The following is a 14,071-nucleotide window of genomic DNA, read 5'->3' as shown; positions in this document are numbered from 1 at the left end:
CAGGGGAATCTAAGCCTCCCTACTTGTGCCACTGAATACATATCTTAGAGGAATATAAGCTGAATGTGTACGATACACATCTAATTGAAAGCATAGACCTTAGAAGGTCTAAGGTTGAAAGACAAAATGCCAAACGGACTCTTACAAATTCACTGATAAATTATAATATTATTTAACCATCTTAGAATATAAAGTGAATAGTGAACTTCGGATTTGTAATAATCCGTAAAATATTGTAATAAGACCTCAAAAAACATTTTTATAAAATTACAAAGTGTATATCTGGAATTTGCTATAAACTCTATAAAATTATCTACATATACACATTGAAAGTGTATAAAAAAAATTCATGGGTTGCATTTGCACACCCTTTCATCCAGCAACGGACGCCCCTGAATTTACCTGGTTAGTTAAAATGTTCATTTTGGATAATAAATAATTTAAAAATATATTTAATTATAATGAATTATATTCATTACTAGATTATACAACAATCACTAGCTTATAAGATATTGAATAAATATTATAGTTCGCTGAACTAAAAATGTTAAGTATTATTTTAAACTTCTAGTAACAAACATTTAAGTCATATAAAATTACGGTCATAAATAATTTCTAAGATAATTTTTGTATGTTTAAAGGTAATTTCTTTAATTACTTCTTAAATGCATTTTAGGGCAGCGACATCCATCCTTATCTGATAATAAATTTTGATTTTAGGGTACATCTTTAAAGCTTAGAGTTCAACCTACAGCTTCAGAGTTATTTCCAGGAACATAATGGTGATTACTGTGAGTGAGTAGAAATTGGTAAAATTATTTTTTTTGTTAAAAGTTTTATTTAGTGAAATAATGTTTTTAGGAAGCTTTTGGAACAATGTTTTCCAAGAATGCCAAAAGGAAAAGTACGATATTTTTAACTATTCTGTGTGCATTTGGGCCTGGCAACTGCTTCCTATGTGTTGGAACATTCCCAGAGGTTGTTAACAACTATATGGGAAGTAACTGGAAGACCTAGTAATCTTCTAGATTTGTTTTAAACGCTATGGTTGATTAAAATTTTGCATTACATTTTTTTTTTATACATTCCATTTGTATTGATCTCATAGTATATATAGGTATATATATACTATGATATATAAGTCACTTAAACCATTTTTTTAAAAAAAAATTTCATTATTTGTTTATTGTTTGTAATATTTTATGTTATGATATAATTTAAATGTTTTATTATAATTTATAGATTTACTCAATAACAATTTATTATATTATTGCTACTTAGTAATGGTAAACTTTATACTAAAATTAAAATAATTTTTGTGTGCCAATCTATGAATTAAAAATTGAATAAATACTAAAATGGGAATTTTTACTGTTATAAATTATAATAAGTGTACATTAACAGAAAAAAAAAATATTAGATGTAGTCTGATAATAAAATCTAGATGTTTTTTTACGGGTTCTCAATCTATTTTATATTGTAAATCAAATATACGATATTGCTTTTACACTTAACTTTTTGTCGTTGTTTTAATTGAATTAATTTCATATAAGTACTTGCTTGATGTTATTATTACAATGCGGAGAGAGGTAGGTAGAACCAGTGCCGCAACTATAGAGCCAATGACGTTGAGCCCCTCTTACTTGAGCATTGTACATAAAAAAAAGACAGACTGACTTCACACTATGAGTATTCTTTACTCCTTAGATAGAATACTATTGGTAGATGAATTGTATTTTAAAGAACCGATAAATAGTTTCCTCATTAAAACAATCAACAAATCTAGGCTGAGTAATTTTCCAAAGTAATTTTTGTATTTGTAAATATTGTGATTACAATTAATACTTTTATTTTAATTAATTAAGATATTGTTTGTATAAAACTTGAGTAAAAAATAAAAATAAAATGGTTCTACTGCCTAGCAGTACTAGAACATTGATTAATTTATTCATAAGCATTTTAAAGGCTCAGTCAAACAGAAAGCGGTCTGCCTGCGCGGGCACTGTAAAATAATACAACCGGACCGCTGCTCGCTGCGGTCAGTGTACCCGTACACCATGGCAGCCCGCTCTCTGTTAATTGAGCCTTTAAGAAACAATGATAACTCAAATACAAATATATTATACTAAATACATTCTTCTATAACCTATTATAACATGCTGGATTACAACTTTTAATATGTAAGTGTCTTAATCTGTTGGTCACGTTTGCATTGTCGAACACATTTGAATTTGAGTTGATGTTACCATGTGTCTCATTGCCAAGCACATCGTCTTTTGCAAACATGCTGGATCTTGAGTCAATGTTAACATGTCTCACATTGTCAACCTCATTTGCTTTGGAGACAGTTTCAACATGTCTCACATTGTCAACCTCATTTGCTTTGGAGACAGTTTCAACATGTGTCACATTGTCAGATACGTTTGCTTTGGAGTCGATATGAATGTGCATAAATTGTCCGCTCACCATACTGTGTTCTATCGATTTGGAGTGGGCTGCTCTCACTGTGCACTCTCCATTCTCAAGGATCATGTTAACTACACTTTGAATTCTCTGTATGACAACTTGAGGACTGTATTGCCCAGTCAACACACTTTCTAAGCTTTCCCAGTACTTATGCAAAAATCTAGAGGATGATCCTGTGATCACCCGGAGTAGGTTTACAGTCTGTCTGTTGCGGTATGGTTTCAACTTCTGTAAAATGGAGACAGAAAAAAATAGTTAAAATAAATTAAAAAAGTAGTATAAAATTAGTCACACTTAGAAACAACACAATAATAATTATTGTGTCTTAAAACGAAATATTTATCTGTAGACCGTAAGACGAGACCTGTTGGCTATCTTTAAGATACCTATCTCGTTTATTATGTACTGCAATATAATAGGTACGTACTTCTTTCAATTCCTTTAGGCGTTGTGCGTATTTGATATTCTTTGTTTTCGGTTTTGCCATTTTTCGGATGCTATTTGTGCAATTTTTGGTACAAACTGAATAAAAACGACGGTCAAATTGAAACAACACGTACAACACATTGGTGTCCTGCGATTTGCGAAGTGCTGGAGTCGTTCGTTGTACCTTTGTCCGTACTCCGTAGCAACCTCGAATTTTCGAGGTTAGGTAAGGTTTTATTAGTTTTTTATAGGTACTACCCTAACCTCTGGTAACCACTGTATTAGGGCTGTAAAAGTGGCTGCAGGTATCACTGTATCAGTAAAATATTGTAATTTTGAATAGCATAAGCGCGCGCCCGCCATCAACGTTATCACTGTACGGCGGTTAACCTGAAAAAAGGGATAACAATTTTAGCCGCCGAAGTTATCAGTGTAAAGTGTAAACAATAAACATAAAAATTACGATATCGTACGTTATAAATTTTAATTTTTCACAAAACTATTGACTGAGCATTTATTTATTTTTGTCAAGTAATTAGATTTACGATGGCTTCTAGTGACAGTGACGAGGATCGTAGAGAACGTGATAAATTTGCCGAAAGGCTCAAAAGAAAAGACAAAGACAGAACTCGTAATATTGCTATTCCTCGATCTGGTAAGTCTTATAGATAATATTAAATTTGTATTAAAAGTCCATATGTCAATTACACAAATAAAACTATTAGACAAAATACAAAGTTTATGATTTATAACGGGATTTATGTATCAGATGTTTATTTATCCGATACTTAATAAATGTTACTTATGCATTTCAATAATACACTGTGTGGGGCAATCTGGGTATTAAGCTATTTTAGTCGTGGTCAACGTTTGTTGAATAAGCCGCAGGCAGGGTTACAGTTCGTACAAGACTGAAATTGCTTTCCTGCCTGAGCCACACTTACTATTTTTAGTCTGCCGCTTCCGAAAAAGCTTTTTTTTTCTCGATATTATGACAATCAATAGTGAACTGTTTTTGCTGTTCTAGGCATCTCCAAATTGTTTCATATAGCAGAATACGGGCGTAACTCACCAACATAATAATTTGTTCATGTGTATTAATCTGATTTGGACATTAACCTGTCTACCCGCTGCTTAGCGGAATTTTCACTTTACTGTCTGCATATCGTAAAATAAACATTTACTCTCCGTTAAATGTAAATAGGTAATTTACCAAAAATTCAACCGGCATTAAAATTAAACTTTTGATGCAGGCATGACAAAAAGAAAAATATTTAAATAGAATTATGAAAAATGTTATATTTGTGTCTCGGGAACAATTCGGAATGTTATTTTGGAATATTAGATATTTATGTCTGGGAACTTTGAAATAAATGTTCAATTAAAATGTTTTTACTCATATTACGATTATTAATTTACCATAATGGATATTTGTAGGTACATTAATTAATTTTATATTTTATATAATTTTAAATACTCTATACATAACCTAACATCTATGTTTAAAATGACAACTTGCATTTTTATTTATTTTAATACTGAATAATGTTGGTAAAGAATGAAGATAAATAAGTATTTGCAAGATTGTGGTTGCATTAATATTTAAATGTTTTTTAATTTACCTGTTCTACGCAAATAGTAATATATTATGTATAATATATTAACAATTTTAATTATGTTAAGTATTTAACTTAATAAAAACACAAATTTTATTTTTGAAGTACTTATTTGTAAAAATATATACTGTAAAATACATTTAAAAAAAAGGTGAAAAAGTGGGTACTACTCTGCTGTAGACTAGTTCTCGATTATGTCATTGTAATATATGTGTTATATTTGAATTCAAAGATAAATCATTGCATCCTGGCAAAAATGTTTAAACAATCAAATTTAATAATTTAAAAAAATTTTTTAATATCTTATGGCTATAAATAGTGTAACTTTCCGGTGTGAAATATTTTTGTTTGATAAATGTAGAACAAACTGTGGGGAATCTTCTATTAAAATTTCTAATGTTAGCCATGTCAACATAAAATTTATACGAGTTTCTAACTGTAAAATAATTGGCAAATTTTTGTCAAAATTTAAACCTTTAATATATATAAAAAATGATTGTGCCTATGTATCTTTAATATTTTTGAACTGCCATTAAAGAATTTTATGAGGACCCTTGCGTTACATTTTCAAGCATTTTTACTTAGTGAAAAAGTTTTTATCGGCAATAATTTTAAAGAAAATTTATCAAGGCTATAAATATCTTAAAAAGATTCAAAATATTTTGAAAATGTTACCATATTTCGAAAATAATTATATAAATATTTGGTGAAAATTTGAAGGGTCTACAGCTATTAGTTTTTGAGTTACACCAGAAAAATTAAATTGGTTTTTTAAAAAATTGGTTTTGTGTAGAATTACCATTTTTTTTCACTTTTTTTTTTGTTTTTCTTGGCGCATTCTAAAACTACCCTGCATTTTTAATGTTGATCTTTTAAAAGTACCTACTAGAATCATTTTCTCATCAAAAAATATGCTGAGGTCAAAAATCAAAGCATTTTTATTACCTCAAATGTTGATGACAGACAAAAAAAAAACATACGTCATTGTAAACACAATACATTCATTCGCTAAGCTCAGAACCTAAAATACACACAATTAATTTTAAATAAATCATTTTAATAGAATATAATACATTTAATGAAAACTTAAAATAATGGTAGATATTCTGTAAGTAAAAATAATTTTCGATCTAACCCAATGTATAATTTACATATAATACAATAACCTATTTATTTGATAAATATCATGGCTTTTATGGTTTAATGAAAAAATGTATAATTCATTGATTAATTGGTTAGATAAGAAAGCTTACGAAGAAGCAGCGAAACGTTTGAAAATAGAAAATGAACGTGAGAAAGAAATGGTCATTCCTCGACTGCGTATTGAGTCTCGTCGTAAATATCTCGAAAAAAGAAAAGATGACAAGGTTACGGAACTGGAAGCCGATATCATAGACGATGAATATTTATTTGATGCTGAAGAGTAAGTTTTTGCTATAATTTAACATGGTTTAGACTGTAAAATATGCTATTAAATTAATCTTTTTTATTTAGCTTATCGCAACGTGAAATTTTTGATCGTGAACACAAAAAGAAGTTATTAAGTCTTGCTAAGGAACATGAAAAAGCTAGAGAACTTGAAAATGTTCAACGCTATAGGATGCCCCAAGATATCAAAGATGATCAGATGGAGTATGACATGGAAGTGGATAAGGCACCAATTACTGAACAACAAAAATGGGAAGAAGAACAAATGTCTTCTGCTGTTTATAAATTTGGTGCTAAAAGACAAGAAAAAGAACAATATGAATTATTGATTGATAATCAAATAGATTTTATCCAAACTGCAAATTTACCTGGCACTCATGAAGATGTATGTTAAAACCCTTTGGCAAAATAATTTATATTTAATGTTTTTTTTTTTCTTTTAAGGAAAAACCGGAAATTACTGAAAAACAAAAGAAAAAACTTAACATAGAAGAGACAAAAAAGAGTTTGCCTATATATAAATTCAAAAAAGATCTAATAAGAGCTATTAAAGACCATCAGGTAATAATTTTATTTGAATTAACATTTCATTTAATTAAGCCTTAAAATATAAATTTTTTATTTTACTTAGATACTTATTATTGAAGGTGAAACTGGTTCTGGTAAGACAACACAAATTCCCCAATATTTACATGAAGCTGGTTTCACAGAAAATAATAAAATAATTGGATGCACTCAACCTAGAAGAGTTGCTGCTATGTCAGTTGCAGCTCGAGTAGCTGATGAGATGTCGGTTAAACTTGGAAATGAAGTAAACAATCTAATTATATTTTAAAAAGAAATTCAAATTAATATATTGACACTTGATACAATTTTAGGTTGGTTACAGTATACGTTTTGAAGATTGCACTTCAGAGCGAACTATAATCAAATACATGACTGATGGAACATTGCATAGAGAGTTTTTGTCTGAACCAGATTTACAGTCTTATAGTGTGATGATTGTAGATGAAGCTCATGAACGTACCCTTCATACCGATATCTTATTTGGTCTAGTAAAAGATGTTATACGATTCAGACCAGATCTGAAATTATTAATTTCTAGCGCCACTTTAGACGCCCAGAAGTTTTCTGAATTTTTTGATGATGCCCCGATTTTTAGAATACCTGGTAAACATTGTTTAAATTTTATAATTTCTTTGTGTAAATACTAAATCTAATTTTGTATGTCTGTTATAGGAAGACGTTTCCCTGTGGATATATACTACACAAAAGCGCCTGAGGCAGACTATATAGATGCATGTGTTGTATCTATATTACAGATACATGTAACACAGCCCCTCGGAGATATACTAGTCTTTTTAACTGGCCAGGAAGAAATTGAAACTTGTAACGAACTACTGCAAGAGCGAGTTCGTAGACTTGGTTCTCAAATCAAAGAACTGATTGTATTACCAGTTTATAGTAATTTACCTACTGAGATGCAAGCCAAAATTTTTGAGCCTACACCTCCCAACGCTAGAAAAGTAATTCTTAATTTTTATTTCTTAGCTATAAATTTAATCAAAAATAATAATATTATTAATTATATTTTAGGTTGTTTTAGCCACGAATATAGCAGAAACTTCTTTAACAATTGACAATATTATTTATGTTATTGACCCGGGTTTTTGTAAACAAAATAATTTCAATTCACGTACTGGCATGGAATCTTTAATAGTTGTACCAATATCAAAGGTAGGTTATTTGTATAGGATGGATTTGCATTTATACTATTTTTTATTAATGTTAATACTTTAGGCAAGTGCTAATCAAAGAGCTGGAAGAGCTGGTCGAGTAGCTGCTGGTAAATGTTTTCGTTTATATACTGCTTGGGCATATAAAAGTGAACTTGAAGACAATACAGTTCCAGAAATTCAAAGAATTAATTTGGGAAATGCTGTGTTGATGTTAAAGGCTCTTGGTATTCACGATTTAATACATTTTGATTTTTTAGATCCTCCTCCGCATGAAACCTTAGTAAGTTAATTTAATTTATGAAATCTAAAATTTTTTTTAAAAAAAATCCTTATTTTTAAAGGTGCTTGCATTGGAACAACTTTATGCATTGGGAGCATTGAATCACAAGGGTGAATTAACCAAATTAGGACGTCGTATGGCTGAATTCCCATTAGACCCAATGATGGCAAAAATGCTCTTGGCTTCCGAGAAGTTAGTATCTTTAATTTGTACTAAACATATTTATAGGTAATAATATATTATATGATAATAAGAGTTATATATAATTATAACACTACTATAATTAATGCAACAAAATAAAAACAAAACAGTGGCTTGGCGTGGCACGGTGGCTTCAATCAGTATGCAAAGTGGTTGAGAGTATGCATTGCCAGCTGCAACTAGTTCCCGGATTGGTGACCACCTGGGTTCTTAATGACAAAAACCTTGCCACACATACACATGTTGCCAACCAACCAATCCAATCTTACCAACCGTAACTCCCTACAATAGCCAATGACCATAGTTGCCGGGCTCAAGACCAATAAAAAAAATACAATAAAAATATATAAATAAATAAAAATATTTTAATTTACAATGGTCAATTATTATTTTTAATCATTCTTACAATGACAAAATTAATGTTGATTTTTAAATTATAATCTTAATTGTATTTTTATACTCTAAAAAATTATCATCTATCTATTTTGTAATTTCAGATATAAATGTTCAGAAGAAATTGCTACCATAGCAGCAATGTTAAATGTAAATAGCGCTATATTTTACAGACCCAAAGATAAATTAATTTTAGCTGATACAGCTCGTAAAAATTTTTTTTCACAAGGTGGTGATCATTTAGCTTTATTAAACATTTATAATCAATGGGCCAATACAGATTTTAGTACAAATTGGTGTTATGAAAATTACATTCAACATAGATCTATGCGTAGAGCCAGGGATGTAAGGGATCAATTAGTTGGTTTAATGCAACGTGTTGAAATGGATATAGTATCAAATCCATCCGAAACTGTTAATATTAGAAAAGTATGACATTTAACACATTTAAATTACATGAGAAATTTGAATTTTTACATAAATATATTTTATTTGTTTAAGGCCATAACTGCTGGTTATTTTTATCACATTGCAAGATTGTCAAAAGGTCATTATCGCACTGTTAAACATAATCAAACCGTTATTATTCATCCAAATAGCAGTTTATTTGAAGAACTTCCAAGATGGGTTTTATACCATGAGTTGGTATTAACAACTAAAGAATATATGAGGCAAGTGACGGAGATTGAAAGTAAATGGCTACGTGAAGTAGCTCCTCATTACTATCAAGACAGAGAACTTGAAGACTCTACTAATAAAAAATTACCCAAGACATTAGGAAAAACAAGTTCTGAACTAAAAACGAATAATTAAAGTATAAATTAATTAAATATTTAAGTATGTGATTTGTTAAATTTTGTTAAAAAAAAAAATAATAATAATAAAAGCTATCTTTAAGCTTAAAATGTGTTGTATGTATTTAAATTGTATATAGTCTGTACTTTCCATAACAACTCCACCACATCGGTCGTAATTCCGTGACAACTTTAATTTTAAGGTTATGGCAAAATATATTCTGCATGTATAAAATTACTAAAATTACAGTATCACAATCTTAGCACATATATAATGGATGGAGCTAGGTACATTAATAATTTTCTGTCTCCAAAATAACCCTCTCATTTATTAGTTATTTTATAATTTTTGCCACTATTTAAGATATATATTATATATCATATTATATGTATCGAAATAAAAATAATATATTTATTATCTATGAAAATAAGTTACAGCTTTATTCGTTGAGCATTGCGAAAATTTGTTTGGATATTTTAGTATTCGCGGTGCCGTGTTAATGGTATTTACTATTTAGTATGGTTCAAGTGTAATTGTGTAAAATGTATATTGATACATTTAATCAGTAAAGAATTGTTGCTTTTTAAAATAATTCTTTAGTTTGTATGTGATTTTTTCAGTTTTTGGAAACTAAACAAATTGTAAATTAACAAAATATAAATATGAATAAAATTATAATAATAATAAAATAATAAACATTTTTGGGTAAAAAATTATTAAATTAACACATTAAATGTATATACATATATATAAAAAAAATGTTAAGTATAATGACATATTTTTAAGATCTCTTTTCTGTTGTTATGGATGATACCGACTATATTTATTAATGAAGGAAATAATAGGGAAATATAGAATAACTAGGTATGTTGATGTTTGAAAGTAAAAAAATGTATTGAAATGTATCTATTTTTTAGTTTAATATGAGATAAAAAATTAAATAACCTAATTTTCATAATTTATTTTTGGATTATTTTAAAATAATAATTGTTGTTTTATTATTATTATTAAATTATGTATTTTAATATACTTTTTGATTCTGAGCAGAGCGAGTGATTTATTGATTTTACAATGGTGTTTATTATTATTTTCTATGCTGTATTCAAAATTTCTATCAGAAGGAGTTCTTTGATTTCAACATATACTATCTTATCTTTTAGCAAATTGGATCAAGATGGTTTTAATTTCTAACAATTGTTTATCACCATACAAACGAATAAAAATAAAAATAACAATTTTTGTTATTTTTTTGTAATTTATAATATTAATTCAACTTACAGTCTACAATAAAATATAATAACAATATAAATTATCCAGACTGACAAACCATCTCCGCTCAGAATCGTTTTTCGTATACAATGATATGATGTCATTGAATTCAAATTTGAATGAATCCATTATACAGTGATCCACTTGTAACCTACTGTACAGCGGAGTGACATCCACTTACCCACTTTATTTTTCTATTACAATTTGGTATAGTATACGTTATACATGCTGTATTGCTGTACAAAGAAATATTTATATTATTGATTGTATAGGTATTATTTATTTATTTATTTATACAGATTGTTTTATTAAGATTTGTTTGCAACAATTGTAAAATATTATCTGCGCTCAATTAATAGATTATTGTTTTTAAATCTTTTCTATCATAATTAAGAGGACGCCACCCGCATAGTGCTGTCTCCGTTTTACAAGTGTGTACCTAACATAGCAAATTTACGCTCATCAGACTACGTTTAGCTTAGTTTAAAAGTTAGAGTGAATCGACCTATTATGAAACTTGATGGTGAAAACATTATCTGTGTATCGCTTTTTTACGATTATTCAGTTTTTAAGTGAGTTGTGAGCATTTTTAATTTACGCTATATTATATTATACGCATAATTAGGTACTAAAAAATTGAACTATCGTAAAAAACCCACATACAAAAAAGGTTAATGTACTTATTCTATCAAATTTCATAATGGATCGATTCATTCTAATTTTTAGACTAACAGATCTCAACGCGTTCTCCTGAGCGTTAATTTGTAAGACGAAAACAACAAATAAATTGACCGTGTGCCCCTTAGTGTCCTCTTAATATATTATATTAATATAACACTATATAACCTTTGACATTGAATTAAGTACATTACTCAAGTATACAGATTTTTGTCTCTAAGGACTTAAAAAACACAGCGGTTTTCAAACTTTTTTTCGCGTACCACTGATGATTTTGAAATTGCTTGGTGTGGCGCAGTGCGTACATTCAACTGTGGAAACGCACTGAGTGTACGTAATGGCCGTCGTTGCTAGTTCCCGGATAGATGACCACCCGGGATTTTTAGCAACGAATCCTTGCCACACATACAATACCTACGTGTTTTCAACCGTCCATCCCCCTACTTACAACGTACAAACAAACAAACAAAAAAAATAACACAACATTTAATGGCTGAAGTGGCCGGGCTCAAAATCAATAAAAAAAAAATTACAATGCTTTTTTAGACATCAACGGATATTCGTTTTTGATCTTTATCTAAAACTCACCCAATTCTAATTTAGTAAATTCCATTTTCAAACTTTCATCACACGACAATTCTATCAAAGACTTTTTTATTGTTAGTTAGTGTTCTAGGAATGTCATCCAAATCCAAAATGAATGGGTTTCTTATCCAAAAAAATTCAGAATAATCTTCTTTAAAATATTCTTCAAACGTTGTTTTTAGCATTTTACAATGGTGTTTTATGTTTTTTATTAGATCATCTTCCACTTTGAGTTTGTGTTCTGTCACAAATTATTACAAATTAGGAAAACAAATTAGGTTTTCATTCGAAATATTATTGCTTATCATTTCAATTATCTTAATAAATGCCTTAATTTTGTTATACATTGAAAATCTGTTTATATTGATTTACCTTGTAAACTTAAATTTAATACATTGAGACGATCGAAAATGTCTGATAAGTATGCCAATGTTGTTATTCACAGGTTATCTGTCAATTTATCTTTGAGTTCAAATAACCTGCTAAGCATTCTTCCTCGAAAGAGCCATTTCACTTCCGTATGTAAAAGCAATTGAATGTGATCACTTCCCATTTCAGAACACAGTTTTGTAAATAAACGAAATTGTATAGCCCGAGATTTAATAAAATTGACTAGTGAGTACCTTTAAGGTTTTCTGGAGTACTAGTTTAAATTGTTCTGGTATACGCTTTACTACTTAAGCTGACTAAAAAAAAACAACATGTATTTCAATGAGTTAAGAACGACAGTGTAAAACATACTACCTACACATTTATTATGAATAATTATTTTGTTATAACGAAAATATACTAGTAGGTTTAATATATAATCATAATATATGCATAATATTATTTGTTTAAAAGTGAAATAAAAAACTTAAATAGGTACAAAGTTAAACATTTTTCCCGCAAGATGATAATAATAAGGACAACCACGACATAACATCGCTACTTAACACTAAACGTCTAAGCTTAGAGTACCTAGTAAATTTTAATTGAGAAACCACATAAAAACAGTCGTAGCCCATACCACAGTGTCATAATTACCAATTATACACGTACAACTATTTCCATTATATGAGTCTCTATGCGTCAAAATTTGCAGTGACAATCACCATTCGGATATGTAGGTTTTAGGTATAGCAAAGACCGTAACAGCCTCGCCAAATGTGCCCTATGCATCGAGGATCATACTGCCAACTTCAATGGATGCCAAGTCAGCTCTCAAGAAAACCACTTCAAAGGTCTCTGATTGACCATAGTGTCGTTATGACTAATGATTGGGCCCCCAGTACAATCATTTTTAAAAGGCCCCTTTACAAATAAAAAAAGTTTTTTACATTGGTAATTTTATTTTCCGTGTACAATTAATATCATAACTAGAGTCCAATCGCATGAACATACTATGTTATTAATTATTAGATAGAATTATTTTGTGTTCAATTTATTTAAGTTAGTATAAATTAAATAATGTATAGGTATACAGCCTTTATAAAATATAATTTCACAGTTTGAAATTGTTTTGGTAAAAAATATAGTATACTTTTTGATGATTGAATACATACAAAATTAAAATAAATATAATACCTAATATAAATTATTTTACCTCTACAATTTCGTTACAAAGTTCATGTCACCATGGGTCTATACAATTAACTTGCGCATAGCGGTTCATGATGGATTATATATATTGTCATATTGAACAATGTTATAAAAACAAAAAAATAATAATACATACAATTTCAACGAGTACCTACCTATACCTATATTCCTTTATTACCTATTGAATTAGCATTAGTTATTAGTGTGGGAACCAACGGGAACCATACAATTTTACAATGGTTACAATATGCTGCATTTTAACTTCAAAAAAAAATTAGTGAAAACAGAGATACGATCTTCTTCGCTGTGGCGGGTTTCATTCATTTTAAGTTCAACTGATTTCAACAATTATTTTCTCTATGTTATAAATGAATAACTCATTCATTTAAGGCAATATAAAGGACATAATATTATTAATATATAGGTAAGTATATAATTGCCACATATTACATTAAAAAATTCATGGGATTCGTGAATAAATTTATTTCTTTTTCCCCATTGATCTGTAAATACTTTAATGTATATATCTACTAGTTAAACTAAACTGCAAACTACCTATTGAAATAAATTAACTATAATAATTAATAGCAATATAAATGTATTACAAAATATAC

At 28.9% G+C, this 14,071-nt stretch overlaps 2 protein-coding genes across 2 annotated transcripts; one reads left to right on the top strand and one right to left on the bottom strand.

The window, feature by feature from the left end:
• Positions 1–1,876: 1,876 nt before the first annotated feature.
• LOC100569660 lies at positions 1,877–3,294 on the bottom strand. The gene is made up of 2 exons (XM_003244135.4): positions 2,894–3,294; positions 1,877–2,694 (listed from the first exon to the last, which is right to left on the bottom strand). Exons 1-2 carry the CDS (start codon positions 2,951–2,953, stop codon positions 2,140–2,142), a joined length of 615 nt encoding a protein of 204 aa, XP_003244183.1. The 5' UTR covers positions 2,954–3,294; the 3' UTR covers positions 1,877–2,139.
• A 37-nt stretch (positions 3,295–3,331) lies between these two features.
• Positions 3,332–9,915, top strand: LOC100165872 (pre-mRNA-splicing factor ATP-dependent RNA helicase DHX16). The gene is made up of 12 exons (XM_001943027.5): positions 3,332–3,547; positions 5,748–5,931; positions 6,003–6,321; positions 6,381–6,497; positions 6,568–6,747; positions 6,815–7,106; positions 7,176–7,462; positions 7,533–7,673; positions 7,737–7,955; positions 8,017–8,147; positions 8,654–8,978; positions 9,051–9,915. The coding sequence occupies exons 1-12, from the start codon at positions 3,439–3,441 to the stop codon at positions 9,360–9,362; spliced, it is 2,616 nt and encodes an 871-aa protein (XP_001943062.1). The 5' UTR covers positions 3,332–3,438; the 3' UTR covers positions 9,363–9,915.
• Positions 9,916–14,071: the final 4,156 nt, after the last annotated feature.

This window comes from Acyrthosiphon pisum, chromosome X, assembly GCF_005508785.2.
Source record: "Acyrthosiphon pisum isolate AL4f chromosome X, pea_aphid_22Mar2018_4r6ur, whole genome shotgun sequence".
NCBI classification, from domain to species: domain Eukaryota; kingdom Metazoa; phylum Arthropoda; class Insecta; order Hemiptera; family Aphididae; genus Acyrthosiphon; species Acyrthosiphon pisum.
This window is presented reverse-complemented; position numbering and strand designations above follow the sequence as displayed.

Excerpts from the sequence above, each read along its gene's own strand:
- LOC100569660 (XM_003244135.4), bottom strand. The coding sequence starts at position 2,953 with ATGGCAAAACCGAAAACAAAGAATATCAAATACGCACAACGCCTAAAG. Across the intron at positions 2,695-2,893 it reads GCCTAAAGGAATTGAAAGAA|AAGTTGAAACCATACCGCAA; the intron begins GTACGTACCTAT and ends TCCATTTTACAG.
- LOC100165872 (XM_001943027.5), top strand. The coding sequence starts at position 3,439 with ATGGCTTCTAGTGACAGTGACGAGGATCGTAGAGAACGTGATAAATTT. Across the intron at positions 5,932-6,002 it reads TATTTATTTGATGCTGAAGA|CTTATCGCAACGTGAAATTT; the intron begins GTAAGTTTTTGC and ends TTTTTTATTTAG. Across the intron at positions 8,979-9,050 it reads AAACTGTTAATATTAGAAAA|GCCATAACTGCTGGTTATTT; the intron begins GTATGACATTTA and ends TATTTGTTTAAG.